Source organism: Cyprinodon tularosa, unplaced genomic scaffold (genome assembly GCF_016077235.1).
Source record: "Cyprinodon tularosa strain WSP-4 unplaced genomic scaffold, ASM1607723v1 ctg425, whole genome shotgun sequence".
NCBI classification, from domain to species: Eukaryota; Metazoa; Chordata; class Actinopteri; order Cyprinodontiformes; family Cyprinodontidae; genus Cyprinodon; species Cyprinodon tularosa.
The window spans coordinates 389,844-407,208 of record NW_024039147.1 but is presented as its reverse complement, the minus strand read 5'-3'; the positions used below and the strand labels follow the sequence as shown (position 1 = coordinate 407,208).

The following is a 17,365-nucleotide window of genomic DNA, read 5'->3' as shown; positions in this document are numbered from 1 at the left end:
GTCACCAGTATCATCAATTGCCTCATTTTTTTCTATTAACTGAGGAATTTGAAATGTCATTTTGTTTCATCTTTGTTAGTTCCTATAGAAATATTTTTGAAATTTAAAAAAAAAATCGATATATTCAAATTATTGTGAAATGAAAGTTTTTGTTCTCAATCCAAGGTGCCTAATTTCAACAATTTGACCCTGCCACCCAGTGAGCAGATAACTGCTCAGGAAATTGATGCCTATTTCCGACAAGAGCTCATTTACAAGAGGAATGAAAGGATGGGCAAGAGGGTCAAAGCCCTGCTGGAGGAGCACCCTGACAAGAGCTTCTTCTTCGCCTTTGGTGCAGGTTGGTCTTATTTGACAATACACAATCAAAACTGATGTTTCTACTTTTAGCCAATTGATTATAGTATTATGATTCTGGATCTGAATTCTAATTTTGAAACATAATTATGTTTGGATGTGCTTAAAGAATGAGCTGATGTAAAATATTAGGAGGTTTTAATGTGTCTTAACATGGTTATTACAATGCATTCACTTCATGAATAATTCATGAATGCATACACTTCATCGGAAAAAGAAAACCTTCCTACAAGCATTTCAAACTACTCTTTTGATCTTTTTTTGCCAGCATCAATAAACCCTATACAATTTTAGACTTTTGCACTTTAGTTACAGTCAGTACCCCAATAATGTCTACAGGTAGGAGATTGTTCATACTTATTTTGGTTAGATTAGAGGTTAAAAACTGCTAATAAATGACTATCCTTTTCAATCTTAATGGTCTAAGTTACATATATCATATATTTTTTTCATAATTTAGCTGAGCAAATCATGGTCCACACATATGTATGATGTGGTCTGTTGAACATTTATTTCTAGCCTGCGATCCCTACAAAATGCGATATCTCAGGAAACTTAAAATGACTCCAGTCTATTTTCTCATCCTGAAAATCCCAAACCTGAGCCCCTGAACCCCCCACCCCTACCCCTTCTCCACCCCACCCACACACACAACCTTTCTATGACAAACCTTCCTATTACATGTCAGTACAAATCATGTGTTCTTACTATTCAGTCCAACACTGATTGCATTTGACACGTAGCTTTGTTCTCTTAGCGTGCAGCTATAGACTTCCTGTAGTCCTTAATAATGTTGCCAAAATGGTAATCACTGCTTGATCAGTTCCGCTTAAAAAGCATTCATTACCTTCATGACTTACTGTAAAATAAGGTCATCAGAAATTCTAGTTGAGACACAATCCTACATAAAAGCATTTTATTTACCTGGAAAGGAGAATAAAAGAACCATTTAAATCAGCGGATCTTAATGGTTTATGCTTTAACCATTTATATTTAATTCCTCTGAATTTTTTATATTAAAATTATTTAGTGATGTGTTTGTTTTTTAAATAAACGGGCTACTTAGTTGTAGTGGCAATTGTTTGTCAAACCAAACATCCAATTAAGTTCCAATAAGCCACTATAGGCACTGGGGTCACGTTTTCTTGACGCAGGCAAAAGAAGTGGAAGTCCAAACTTGTAGATGTTTAGTTGATTTATTTCCTATATTTTGTCACATTACAGAGTTCAAACTTTCCTTGCCCTGTTACCTCTCTTGCACTGGTAAAAACCCATAGGCCCCTAACCCAAATGCCTGCTGGTCCTTACCAGGCTCCTACAATTATAGAAAGTGGACCGCCCACATTTCTTCCTGTTTTACATAAAATAAAGAAAAAAAAAAATAATAATAAAACAACAAAAAATAGATGCACAAAAATGCAACAATTAACCTATAAATTAAGTCTGTAAATAATACAAAAAATATATAAGTTTAGGAATTAACACAATTCAAATGGATAAAGAAATAAAGAATAAATAGCTCCAACAAGTCTTCTTGTATTCATTTAGTTGACTTTATAACAATTGTGTATGAAAAAAAATCAAAGGCAGTAAAACAAAGATGAACAACTGCAATGTTTTATATTGATATCTGAGTAATTAGATTAGTATATATATCTGTCAAGATGTGAGTTGTTTTTATTGAAGTAAAATCATTGAAGTACAAAATAGGGATGCACAATAATGTTTTTTCACAATAAATTTTGAAAACAAATAATTTCCTGTTTCTGTTAGATGATGACTGATAATAAACCAGTGTATATTTTTCTAAACATCTAAGGTAAAAAATCTCCAAGTAAACCAAATAAAAGGGTGTAGCTTTGATTTTTCCAAATTAAATTTGCAGTAATATTGTTACTAGGGTAACAGTTAACTAGGGTTATTCCTGTTCATCTTTTCATATTTATCAAATGTCTCATCAATAGTTATCACTCAAGGCACCTTCCATTTTTTTTCAGGGTTAGCCGTAGTACACCTAGCAGCTTTATATTCTTAACCAACCCTGTTGTAATGAAGGATTTTTAAGTGACATATAAGATTTGTGGTGTTGTAGCTTGTCTTTCTATTCCCTCCACGTGGTACTTCTGCTGAACATGTGTTGCAAACCGTGAGTGAATCATTTGTCTCTGACACACTAAAGTGAGCCCACACGTGGGGATGGTGACGCCTTGACGTTTCAGTGATTCAGTGTAGTTATGTGACATCACTACGTCCATGCAACAGAAGCTTGCAGTAAGGACGTGGGTGAAGAGAGGATTGTTACGAGCAAAAGCACAGAACAACTGCGCCAGAATCAAGCAGTTATTACACTGCAAAAATAAGTAAATTAAATTAAATTAAGTGTATTTACCCTTAATTAGAGCAGGTAGATAAGATGATCTGCCAATGGAATGAGTATTTTTACTCCTAAAATAAGATAATTAGATAATATACACTTAAAATAAGACAATGCAATTGTTTTTTTCTTATTTTAAATGTAAATTGTCTTGTTCCATTGGCAAAGTGTCTCACTTACCTCCTCAATAAAAAAAAAAATGCACTTAATTTGAGCAAAAAAGACTTATTTAGATTTCAATTTTTTTGCAGTGTATCAGATCTGGGAAGTTTAAATTTTCGTAATTATCAGTATGACGTCATAATTGTCCATTATCTGCCAATAATTATCGCTAACCTAAATTATCTTATTATAAAAACTTGATGTGGGATTATTCTCATTGTCTGGTCTTAATTCATCAGTGTGAGCACATTTAAATGCATTTCAGGAAAACTCTTTTTTAAAGGCTTTTTCACATTTTTATCAGGGATATCTCCAAATGGGAAGGCAAGTGATTGCAAAGAGCACTGCATGGTATAAATAATGGTTAGTGCAGTATCTCCTATGTTAGGAGAGGGCATCAGGTTATAATGACAGAAAACCCCAAATTTCTCTACAGTGATATCATCAGTTATTATTTTCCAAAGATTCCCTAATCATTTCCAAGCAGAAAATCAGTGGGTTACTTTACTTTTTTTTTTTGCAGAAGTAGAGACTTTCACAGTCTACTGGTCCCTTAACTGGCAGGAAACAGCTGAAGAAAAGCAGGCACACACACCCACAACCCCACCACATACACACACAAGTCCTAACAAGGAGTACATTTCATAGCGCGTCTCTGAGGAGGTGCCTTTACAAGGGCTTGGTCTCTAAAGGTGTGTGGATCTGTGTGTGTTTTATGTGTGTGTGTGTGAGCTGCTGAGTGAAACTGATATGGCCAATCAGCCCAGAAGCACTAGTCATAGACATACAGGGGGCAGGTTAGGTCGACTTGTACAAGGAATGGGATGGGGCACATTAGGGTACTCGCACATGTGCAAACACACACACACAAACATGCTCACACAGTGAGAACACACACACATATCCATACACGTGAAAACCTGATCCAGAAGTCATTCCCAAACCCAGTCTAGGTAAAATGTGTCCTTAATTATATCTTGAGGGGTCAAAGTACACCCATACACACACAAGCACACAGAATACAATGGAACCCATTATGTCAGCGTACTCACTCTTCTGTTGCCATCAGCTGTGAAGCTTATCAATGAACATTTCTTGTCCATTTGAATCAGCACAAAAAGGACGTTTCAACAAATTAAAGGTTTAGCCATTTTCTACACTTCATTTACCAATGTGTCGTCATAACATGCCGCAGTAGCTGGGCTCTGGGAAAGACTGGGACATATCACCCTTAAATTGTTCTCTATCAAGGTTTAGCTAATCCGTAATTAGCTGAAATGAACTCAGTCTGGGCTCCACATCAGATTCTATGGAATTTGGAGATGTGTTGTTTAAAGGACTGGCAGCATAGGGAGCATATTTCTCTTCCCAAGTAATGATTTAGTCAGTGTGCAGAGATTGCCAAAGCATCTTGACTGATGCTTTATGGAAAATAACTGTGGGCTTTTATTTTTGCCTTCGGTAAGCTTTATTGCCACAACAACTTAACAAAACAGTTTATAAATGATAATTTACTTCCTGACAAAGGGCCTTGGTTTGATACTGATCAAGCTATGCCAAAGAAAACAAAATACATGAATAGGTCTGGTTGTCCTGGTTATCTGTGTTTATGGAAGCTGACCCCAATGTCTGAAGTGTTTATGCTATTATAATTTCTGTTTTTCTTTTATATATTATTGTTCCATGCCATTACTGACACACAAATAAGAGTTGTCTGCTGTTAGCCAGTTGTACTATGTCTTCTTAATCCCAATTTGAGACTAATTTTGCCATTTGACCACAAAAGTGTTTCAGTATGCTTCGGGTATAATAACATGCATTCCAAAAAAGAGAACTGTGGAGAATAAAACATATTTGAATAAGATTTTTTCCCAACATTTTTATTCAGTATTTTATGCATACAGTATATCTGGATACAACTTTTGCAATTTTTTAAAAATCACCCTATTCCATTATGCACTATTTTAATCTGAGTAACCAACATTTTTAACTTCACAGAATTTTATTCTTGTATTGAAAAATTTTCTTTACTGTAAAGTTTCTTAAACTCTAGTTCTGGATAAAATGAATTTGACAATTTTATTTTACTGATTTGTTGTTGCCCTGTGATGGATTGGCGACCTGTCCAGGGTGTACCCCGCCTCTCTCCTATAGACACCTGGAGATAGAAAATGATGAAATTTGGATGATTTGTTGTCACATATTGACATGCTTTGAACACCATGTATGGGTTCTCTTCATTCAGTTAACTCTGCAGGACAGTGAAGATTATAACTTCTAATGCAAACTACTACCTACCTCACCATTTAAAAAAAGCAAAAAACAAATTTCTATTTAATTTCATTTTATGATGTAATAAATAACAACTTCCTTTTAGAAGCAGATTCAATTTAGTTCAATTCAGTTTTATTTATTTATTTCCCATTCTCCACCATTTTAAGGCACTTTTTACAAAGACAACTCAGTTCAATCATACAGACAGATCTAAGGAAACGTTGCTGATTCCAAATAATTTACTAACTTCTACTTACCTTACTTACCTTCATATTCTTTGCTATACCTTTCTACCGTGGAATTTTTAGAAATAGTATTTAGATATCAGTGAAATACATGTTCCTATTCAGACCCACAGAATTTATGTTTTGCCTGAATTTAGCACTAAGATTCAATGAAAACTCTACTCTTAGAAGACTTAGACTCCTGAAATTTAAATGTTTGCAGTAGTTTAATTATCCGTTTAGCCGACATGTTGCAACAGTCAGCATGCTTTGAAATGTTTGACTAATTTTAGAGACAATTAGAGTTTGCCTTTGGATCTTTTACTATTTAGCTTGGTCAAAGCTCTCTGAAGTGTATAGTTCTTGGTTGCTGATCTGTTCAGTGCTTAGGGTAGACTCAAGCAGATGGATATCTTGGACTTTGACCTGGCTTAAGGCAGAGGATGACTTGAAATTTCCCAGAGCCAGTTGATGTCTGGTATGTTGGTAGCTCTGCATAGGGAAGTAGATGATGCCTGATATGTGGAGCATTAACCCACATAGGCACAGTCAAGGTAAAAAGGAAAGACATGATAGAAATATATATATATATATATAAAAAAAGAAATTTTCCAGATGGTTTTAGTTCTAGTGGTTAATCTAAAGAAAATCACTAGGAGAAAAGGGAGTTACATCAAAAAGTAAATAACGTTTTCTTAAAGCTCTAAAAACCCTGGTTAAGATTTGTAAAAGCATCACTTTGTATTATAGGAGCATAACTTTACAGTAAATAAAACAACAAATCTTTTTGGGAGCAATGGACAGTTTTTAAATCTTAACAACATCATTCACTTTGTGTTGTAGGCCTGGGCCCATTCCCTGCCTTGTCGGTAACCGTTTCTGTTTATATTAAGCTCAATTGATTTTTTTTTTTTTTTTAGTAAATATGTTTACATTTAGGTAAGTAACTATTCCTCACTTATCCAAAAGATCAGCACATCTTTGCTTGGGTGGCATCTTTTGTTGTATTTTTCATTTCATTTTCATATTATATTAGATAGTATATTTGAGGGAAACAGAAAGTAACAGATTTCTAACTTACATAAGCTACATAATTTACTTTGTACTTACATGAATACTTTCAATAAAAAAAAAGGAATGTTTTATTATCTGAGAAATGTGCATTGTGCTTTTGACAATAATGTGAATTTATTGTTTATTTCATATGTTACCTTTTATTATTATGTAATCTATTATATATTCATTTTGTTCTATTCATTTCTATTTTCTGCTTTTAGTTGGGAAAAGCAAAAACACAAGGTAAAGAATTTGACAGTTCTGTGATTTACTTATTCTTTTTGATAAAATGTTTTAAATAAGTTAATGATCTATACCAAAGTAACCACAAGATACAGGTGGGAGCTAAAGCTCTAGAAGCTACTAAAACGATGGAGTTTGTGTCCACAGATGTTAACTGCATCAACAATTTTTATTTTTGCGGGTTGCATCTGAAACAAAAATTTGGCTGAAAAGGATTAAATACACACTAAACGGATGAACACTTTGTGTTGGTTATATGTCCACCATGCTTCCCTCCTTCCAGGAGCATAACGTAGCGTCCTCTCACACTGGTGTACAAAAAATAACTCTACATTTTTTTAAGCTGTCAGTGCTTTTCCTGAAAAGTAAGTTTGGTGATTTAGCAACTAATTGTTCAAGTCGTGGTAGGTCAGTCAGGGATGTCTGACGGATTATAGGTATCCTTCACTGCAACAAGATAACTTTTACAACATAGCACTGTTTTAACTCACCATCTAAATGTACAACATATTTAGACAATGATTGGTTGGCAGATCCTCCACTTTTGTATGTTTTTATGGCATTCAGTATGGTGGCATAAACAGACAGCAGCCACGTGACTGCACATTTTCTTTAGGGACAGATTGTGATTGGGCCCCTGTATTTTGTGATTGGGCCCCAACTGATTGATATTTACATAATTAAAAAAAAGAAGAAAAAAAAAACTATCCAGCTTTAACCACTGTGCAATGAATGGCAACATCATGATAGTTTAATTATTTTACTTTCTTATTTAAAGTTTGATAATTTCCAGCATAAACATTCTGGCTAAATTCAATCTGCTGTGCTTTGTATTTAGGTATCAGAGTTCTGTATCTTCTCTGTTTCTCTCATGTTTCTAACCAGATGGTAAGAAGCTCAAAAAAAAAAAAAAAAAAGAAAAAGTGCTGCTTTTCTTCAGCACCTCAACCTCATAAACAGGCAGTTTACAACTGTTTGGGGTAGTCGCTGACACGAGTACACACATGTCATCCTGTACCATTAAAATGTAGACCAGACCCACCACAAACACATACACATTGGGTGGGGCTAAAACGTCTGCCCAACCTGGACTGACTCTGGGATGTAAGTTTTAATGACACCTTACTTTAGAACTTTTTATTTAAAAAGATTGATTTATGTTTTATTTGCACAGCAAAGATTTGTGCTTCAGGCAAACCATTCCTTTTCTGTCGCTACTTTATCTCTATTTTATAAATCCCCCAAAAATTGGAAATACAACTGGCCATTTAAATGTTTAATTAATTTATTTTTGGACAAAACAGTTCAGTAAGTCTAACAGTTAAGATGCGACATATGAACAAACCATACAGGTCATGGAGAAAGTTATGTATTGGAATAAAGCAGTAGATGATCAAACAACGTCCAAAGCTTTGAATCTCTCTCAATAACTGCTCAATAAATTACAAGTGAAAAAAAGGACAATGAAAAAACTGCAAACCAACCAAGAAATGTCTGTCACTTTACTTGACAACCTGGGCAAAAATGTTAAGAAACAAAGGACCAACCAGGATGGCCTTAGTAAATTAGGAGGATTTGAAGAGGAGGATTTGTAGAAATCTACAGCTCTAGTCAACACCTGAACCCTGAAAGAGCCTGATATTTTCCGCACAAACTAATGAGTTAATGTTGCAGTCACAAGATGTGAAGGCCTGGTGAAGACATAACCCAAAATACTTGCAGCTTTAATAGCACTGAAAGGTGCATCTACAAATTATTGTCTTAAGGTGGTCTTTTGTAGACAATTTGAAATTGTTTCGGTTAACAATTATTATTTTCTTTCAGTTGGTTTATGGTTTCAATAAAGAAAATGATATGGGATATAAATTGTTTTGCAAGACACTGCATCTGTTCTTACTACAAGTCTTTGAGTTATTAGACAGTTAACAAATGTCAAACGACGGCCGTTTCAACGATATATAACACAGAAGCAATATGAGGATTTCCGTGCAGCAAACAAACCCAAGCTGTTTTTCTTTTGGAGTCTTTAATCTTAGTTTTAGTCATATTTACAATCTCAAACACAGCTCAGATAAGTTGAAAAACATTTGAGCAGAAAGATAAAAAGTCAGGAGCATCTGTTATATGTCATCAGCATACCCCTTCCCCCTTAAAGAGGGATAAAAGGAAGATAAACCTGTCAGCCACTTTGGATAACTAACTGCCTGTAAAGCTGCTGAGTGAAAAGCACCTAAATATATACATTTCTCTGCTCTCATATGTTCTGAGGCCCCTGTGTCTGTTCTCGAAAGACATATTTCATACAGCCCACACTTCTTCTCTCAGATGTCAAAACATCTTGCTGTGATTTATTGAAAGAGTTGAACTCCTCACCCCTGACCCTATTCAAACCCAGCAGTATTTCCTTATCCACCTGGAACACGCTCTTTATGTCCATGCCCAGAGGCCAAACTTTCAAATGGACAAAAAAATGCTCTACTATATGAAAGGAAGAAGAAGAGGGAAAACTATATATTTAGCATAGGTGCAGCCTTCCGTCTATTGATGATTTGAAATAGGAATTGTTATGAAGACAGGACCTCTTTCATTTCAAAGATAAAACATAAAATAGATTTAGGAAATGCCCAGAGGAGGAGAAGTTATGAAGAAACGGAAAAAAAAACAACTGGTGTAATAAAATGGTTTTCTTATTCTGATTTGAATTCTTTAGATATGCCTTTCTTCTACTTTTTTTTTTTTTTAAGTTCTGGGACCTACTTTTATTTCATTTTTAAGTCGCTTTGTATTTATATTGAGAATGTTATAAAGCATGTTTAGTTGAATGAGAAATATTTAGTTGAATGTAAAATTTGGGTTAACTTCCTCAAAACATTTGACCTAATGTAACCCTATGATCATAATTAATTTGGAGCATTAGAAGAGGAATACTTCAAAACCTGAATTCTAATAGTAGCTTTTACTTTTTTATATTTTGCATTGGGTGTTTTGGTTCAGCAGTCACTGTTCTACATAAAAAAAAAAATACAGTATTTTTGCTTTGACTATATGGCAAAGATTGTTAATAGAAGTTGAACGGTTTGTTTAAACAAGTGAATAAATGAAACAATTAATTTCAAAGAGAAATTCAGGGTGGAGCTGAGTGGGAAGGTTAAGTTTATTAATACATTAAGTAGTTGATATCGTTCAGATAAGATGTGTGAGGGGGGGGGCGTATTAATGGAGAGATGGTGGAGTTTCAACAGGGGAGGTTGGAATATCCAAAGAGATCAGCAAGTGGTAGTCATTTTTTTCCCCGGCAATGGCATCCATGCTTTTTCTTCCAGAGGGAGAGAAAAAAAAGCAGTTTGAGCAATGATGACTGAACAGGCAGGTAGGGTTTTCTAGATTGTTGTGCAGGGACCCTGAAAGCATAAACCAAGAGTTGTGAGGAGAGTCACGGTGGGAGTCTTTAGGTGCGTTCTTCAAACTCTGAGAGTAAGGAGGAGCACTGGAATCCAAGAACAGAACATGAACTGCAAAACAGATTTTCTGGCGAGAATACAACACAGAATACAACAGCAGATAAGCTTGAACCATCAAAGAATACTAGGGTATAAAAAATTAATTGGATTAATTATGATTCATGAGCTTCTGGGCATCTGAGGCATATGTCATGCCTCAAAAGCAGCAGATGCTGGAAGTTAGTAGTTTAATTTATTTTTGCTTCTGTAACAGTGCAAACACATAATTTACAGCTCTTATGATTCATTTTGCTGCTTGGCTTTTGCTGGTCCTTTAATTCTTCTGTTAAGCTCAGTCAGCAGAACGGCCATATCGGAACTGGTTCTGAGTCTCTGTTCTTTGTCTTAAAGCTCTTTCTGTGAATGAACAAGCATGGGAGGTCAAGAGAAATTTAAGATTAGAATACAAAAACGTTGTTGCATAGGACCCATTGTGTTTAAAATAAACAGCGAGTTCCCAAGACGGTGCTCTGAGTTCCCAAGTCGGTGCTCTCAGAATTGTCATTCTGAAGAGAATGACAATTCTCTTCTCAGTTGTTGGAGCAAGAAAATAATAGTATGTAGTGGCCTTAACACACCTGCATACAACCCTTGGATATGACAAAAAGGATATTTAAAGGACATGTTTTTATGATTTGTATCTATTCCATTTTTTAACCAAAATTTCACAAAGTAAATATAAGCTGGAGACTTAAGAGCACAGTGGAACATTGGTTACTTTACACCACAGTGAGGTATGGGAGACGTTAGACCAGATTTTGGTTTAGTTATACTTGACATACGTGGAAATGTGATGCGTTGACAGAATGACTGAAGCTTTTAAACTCCATGCAGAAGGAGGCTATTTGTCTTCAAATCTCTCAGGAGATTCAGGGTATAGTCTTGCAATCCATACTGAAATACATACATATATATATATATATATATATATATATATATATATATATATATATATATATATATATATATATATATATATATATATATATATATATATATATATATATATATATATATATATAACATATCAGTCTGATAAAAAAGCTGGTAGAGCTTGATTTTAAAGATGGAAAAGTCCCACTTCTCAAGCTGTGATTGGTCTGACCATTGGACCAACAGTGGTTTATCAGACTGGATTAGGCTCCCTGTAATTAAATCAGCCTGTTCCATGCTATTCTGAGGCAAAAACAGAAAGCTAAAGTACAGTTGTGTTTGGCTGCACAGGAGAAGCTGATGATTGTGATAATTGAGCCAGAGATGAGATGATTACTGAGACAGCAGCAGTGATGAAGATGAAAAAAGATGGCAGAGTCAGAAATCCAGGACAATGATGATTGGACTAGTGGTTTTGGTGAGGCTCTGATGCAAGTTGTGGAAACTACACTTCTGGGAACCTAATTTGCTGTGAAGGGCCACTCCCTCTGTCAGGCTCTAGTTTTCTCTGTGCTGTCTCCTGCATTGCACTTTTGCCATCTTCCCTGAGCTTCCGAGAACCTCCTGGTCTCAACTCTATTGTCTGGATGATCCAACCCCGATGTAGGACAACAGTTATGCATTCTTAACAGAAGAATACTATGGAAAGTGACAATAATCGTGTCATAGAATCCAGTTGTCTTGGACTCCCTGAAAAGGGACAATCTCTGGTCAATCTAAGGGACGCAGGCGTCATTGTTCGGTATTTCAGCACCTTGACTCGATTAATAAAATCCAGCTTCGTCATGTTTAGCTGAACAGACAATAAACAAGCAAATACTGGCTATTCCTATTTCACAACGTGTTGAAGGAAGCAAAGAATTTTTCTCATTGGCCACGGGAATTGCTGGCGAAATATCTAGCATACAACAGCACCATGTTTCGGGGGGAAAAAGAGAGATGCTGATACGGGTGGAGGTGGTGGCACAAAGAAACTCAACTTAGGACCATGCCTTTAAGTTGGGAGTGCGAGAGCAACAGCAGAGAAGGCAGATCTCATTATGATCCTCAAAGTTTACAAACCTTCTCTGACTCCTGATGGATCCATCCATAAAGTTTTTTACTGCATGCTTGGTAAAGAAGCCCTGAAAGTCAAATGGGAAGAAAAAAAATCTAGATAAGAGAAATTCTAAATTTTTCTCACTTGCCTTTCATGGTTTCCATAGTTTGGTCCTTGTGTGGTCTGGAACTTTATAGAACAGAACAGAATAGAATAGAATAGAATAGAATAGAATAGAATAGAAAATCCCTTTATTGTCCAACAATGGGGAAATTGTGGTGGTTACAGCAACAAAAGGTTATAGTAGAAGTGGTCACACATTGGCTGGCTAGCTCAAGTTATGAGTCACCCGTCCTGCAAACAGGAAGCAGGGTTTGTATCCCAGCTGGGGTGGTTAGATGCCAGTGTAGATCCTGATCCAGTGTAGGCAAGACTCTTCACGCTCATGCCTGCGGGATGGCCTAGTTGTTATGGCATTGCGCTTGGAATCTAGAGGTCCCGAGTTCAAGCCCCACTCCCATGGACTGCCATTCTGGGTCCCTGAGCAAGACCCTTAGCCCCACACTGCTCCCCAGGCACTGCACAGTGGACAATGCACTATTCCTTTGGGGAACCCACTGGTTAAATGCAGAGAGTTTGTTTTGTTGCTCTGTACTTGTGACAGTGTAATGACAGTAAAATCCTGAAAAAACAAAGTGCACCTAATAAAATGTTATTGACATATGCTAAAATAAAAACAAATAAATCAAATAAAGTACTGTACTGTATGCTTTTTTTTTACAATATAAATACTCTGTATCTTGAGAATAAAAACAAATCAATAACAGCTATGGACATTTTTACAGTAATGGATATGTGGAAAAATAGCAGCAACACCAGAGATGTGCAAGAAAATGACAACAGCATGTTATTTAACTGACTAAGACAGAAACTGTGCAAAAATCAGTAACTTACTGAGGTTGCTGGGAACAGTGGTGGTTATAAGATCTGACAGCTGCTGGGAGGAAGGATCTGTGATAACGCTCCCTGGAGCATTTAGGGTGCAGCAGTCTGTCACTGAAGGAGCTCTCCAGTTCTGCAACAGTGTCATGCATGGGGTGGTAGACATTATGCAACAAAGAGGGTATTTTAGTTTGGGGTCCTTTTGTTTCCCACCTCATGAACTGAGTCCAGAGGGCATTCAATCTCCGAGCTGGCCTTCCTGATCAGCTTATCCAGCCGCTTTCTCTCAGCTACAGATAAGCCACTGCTCCAACAGGCAGCTCCATAGAAGATGGCTGATCCCACAACAGAGTGATAGAAGGTCTTTAGGAGTGCAACCTATACTCCAAAATGCCTTAGTCTCCTCAGCAGGAAGAGTCTTCTCCGACCTTTTTTTGTAGAGAGCCTCAGTATTGTGAGTCCAGTCCAGTTTGTTGTTCAGGTGAACACCCAGGTACTTATAAGAGTCCAGTATCTCAATATCCTTTCCCAGGATGTTCACCATATAATTTTGGACACGTTTGAAGTGACATAGTTCAGATTGTGTAAAACGTACTAGTTTTTACTCTCCAGAAACTGAAAGATCTTTGCTTTCACATGAGATGCATCACAAGGATGTGGGATTTATGATATAATTTTACTGCCCAATGGTATTTTGATATGCAAATCATTGGTGCTCAAGCTATAAAAAGATGGGAGCTAAGGGGTTAAAAAAGTTAAAGAAACTCACAAAGGAACACTTAGAGGAACAGAATTTGGAGAAAGCAAGTACTAGAATCATTAGGCAAAATAGGATGATGCATAGAGCAAAGTAACATGCCTCATGTATATATACACAGGAAGAGAGTTAGGAGAAATACAGGGTAAGCAGGTGAGGGCAATCAGTGGAAAATGAGAAACAGCTGAGACCAATAAGGGCTGAATAGATTGCGGAAGAAAAGGTTAAATATGCAGAATCTGGACAAAGAGAAAAACAGGAAGAAATCTAACGGAATTTCTAAATAAACACATGAATAACCTAGAAACCAAGCACAGAAGGCAATATGTAACAAAGAAATGGAAACATGAAAACAGGCATGAAATGAATTCAAAAAACCAAACACCTAGAAATTATGGCACATATGCTATTGAATTAGGTCCAAAATTCAGTTAAATTACAATCTGGCCATTTTGCCTCATATATAATTGCATAAGGTCAATTTCAATCATAGTTTTAATGCAATGCAATAAATTAACTTGATCATTTAAACTCTAAAAGGTAAAAAAAAGGTGATTAGGATGATATATTGACTTTACAGAAGTCCATCATCCTAAGCATGTATGTGGTGACAGTGGAGAGTAACAACCCCCTTTAAACCGGAGAAAATCCATATGGTAACTTTGCTTAGTCTAAGCTCATATCTCCCATAACCAAATGAAGATTGGGAAAATAAACAAATAGGAAAAAATAAAATACAGAGACTGAGCTCTAATGGTAGAAAAATCTATCAATAGAAGAGTCACAAACAAGAGGGCAGTAATTGTTTTAAACAAAAAGGAGACACAACTTAACCTAGAAGCCTTGAGCTAAGCATACAGTATAGGGGAAGAAAAACAAAATATGAACTAATTCAGTGAAGGAACGACTTTATTAATAGCTGTAGAAAAGAAAAGATGAGAGTTCAAAAAAGCTAAACTAGCAAACCTCTGTTGATATTTTTACACAAATATCAGAATAGCTGTACCCTCTATTGGATGGAACAACACAGCAGAGTAATCTAAAATTTCATAACACATCTTACTCTACTACACCTTATTCCTGTATTTATTTGACTATCTTGCTTCAGATCTGTTCACATTTAATCTAATATTGCCTTTGTAATCTTTCTAACTTATTTATATTTCATAGTGTCTATAGGAAATTAGACAAAAGAAGTCAGACATTTGGTGATTCTAGTAAGATAAATTCACTGAAATAACCCCTAAAGTTGGGAATCCTTGCCTGTAAAGACAGAGGCTGTAAAAACAACATTGATGTCATGTGTGTAAAACATAGCAATTGTTGCAGATGTTTTATTCAACATCTGTTATCTATCAGACATATGCAGTGACAATTAGTAAACATGTTTCAGCAATGTTTTATACTTACAACACATGGTTAATTGGCGATGGTAGTAGTGTGGCAGCAAAATCCACCTGGTAAAGACGAAAATAACTGACAAAATGCTAAATGGGGTAGAATGACCATCAGAAACAGCCTTTGGGAATTTACATGACTCTTTTGTGAGGATCTGCTTTTACTTATGACTTAGACCCAAAACAGAGATGATATCCAGGCCCTCGGGAATGACAAAAAGATTGCTTGCAGATTAATCAAACTAAACAGCCACAAAATTGCTCTCTAAGCCACATGTTTTAGATGTTGTAGATGGAAGTGCAGTGTGGAATTTTTTTTTTAAAGCACGAGGGTATTCAACTCCTTTTGTTATCTGCTGTGCTTTTTGCTGGATAGAGACAGTTGACAGACAGAGGAGGGACTTGTTGCATGGCACAAGGTAAGGGAAGCTGTTATTGAGACCAATGTATTAAAAGCTTGAAAAAGAAAAATGTAATGTTGCCTGAGAATAACTGTTATCTGTTTCTCTGCCCTGATTGTGTTGTGTTTGCTACTCAAACCGATTTGAAAAATTGACATTTTGGCTCGTGACCCTTTTAAACATAACTGTGTCGACTTGTCGACTGCATTGTGTCTGTGTAGCCTTGCCAGCTCAAATATTCAAGCTGTTTTATTTGGGCTTAAAGATGTGAGATCAGCCAGCAGACGCAAGCACAGATAAGAAACAGCATTTAAAAAGCCAAAAACAATCATGTACACCAAGAATGTGTTATTCTACGTTTCTGCCCTGTTAATCATCCTGGAACTGCCACCAGTTGTAACAATTTGTAAAGATGGTTAATCACCGATTGACAGGGTAATCCTGATGTTATGATGGTGCATACTGTAGCTGGTTGAGCAGGTCAGGTTAATCAGTCACTATAATATCTTTTGTTCCCACAATATGTCATTTTAAAGGATAAAAAAACTTTACATTATTAGGGAAAACCCAAATTTGTTAAATCAACATGATGCACAAAAATGTGTTGTGACTTTTTGGCAGTGTTTAATGAGACCACACATCCACGATGTGCAAGATGTGCACAGAAGATAGGGAGAGGTATCAGGGGAAGATTTAGTTTCTAATTGTCAATCATTCTGGTGATGTGTTTAGGTAAGGCCGTCCTATGAGTAGTTCCCATTTTCCCTTATCGGTGGTGAGTTTGATATAGTGGAAAAATTGCAAATCTTCTTTTGGAAAGTAAGCTTGTATGAGCGATGAATACAGCAACTTATAAATAGAGCATGCACAAGGAGAAATTTGCTCATGGAATGCTCTTGCACACGTTTAATAGGTGTTCCCTCTCAGGAGTGGGTACAGGGTTGTGCATTTGCATTTTTTTTCAAAGTGGAGAGGGCGGGTCTTTTAAAAAAAATCATGAAAATCCTTTATACAGGATCCAAATCCAGTGCTTGGGATCATATTGAGATCTTACTATTAAATAAGTATGCTTACATAACAAGATAAAAATATAAAACCGAACACCATTACCTGTTTGTAAGCCAAATATGTTAATCTCTTACACCCTAAGGGGGTATAAATAAATTTCTGCCTGACAAAAACACACAAAAGTAAATAACTTATAGCCTCAAAGCCATTAGATTTAAGAAGAAACTTTTGGTACGTCTGTAAAGGTAAGATGTCATAGAATGGTTTTCTGGTGTCAGCACCATTGTAGCTCTGATCCTGCCTGAAATATTAGGGACAAAATACAAAATATTTTGCATTTTTTGAACCTCGCCAAAATTTTCTTATAATAATAAACATTGCAAAACACTACCAAAATATTATTTATAGCACAAAAAAGTAGTACAGACTTTCAAATCTAAATGTTGTGTAAAAATATACCAAATTTGGACTCAATCAGATGAATCATATTTATTTTAGAATGGTATTACTGAGAAATTTCTTAGGCGGAGAGGCCATTTTGGCACATTTATCCATAAATGTCACCAAACTGTGCCAAATATGTTTTTTACATCAATACTGGGGGTTTGGTAAAATTATGAGGTCATGTAGCAGCTGGACCCGCCGGTGGGTCCGTGAGCTCACCAAAGATCGCAACTTAAATGACATAAAGAAAACTC

General features: G+C 36.0%; 1 protein-coding gene across 1 annotated transcript in view; it reads left to right on the top strand.

Annotated features, from left to right (window-relative positions):
• The window catches only part of trabd2a (TraB domain containing 2A), a 69,166-nt gene that overhangs the window by 35,211 nt on the left and 16,590 nt on the right, over positions 1-17,365 (top strand). The window contains exon 4 of the mRNA XM_038299352.1: positions 166-340. Within this exon, the coding sequence (XP_038155280.1) occupies positions 166-340 (175 nt within the window). The remainder of the gene's footprint in view (positions 1-165; positions 341-17,365) is intronic.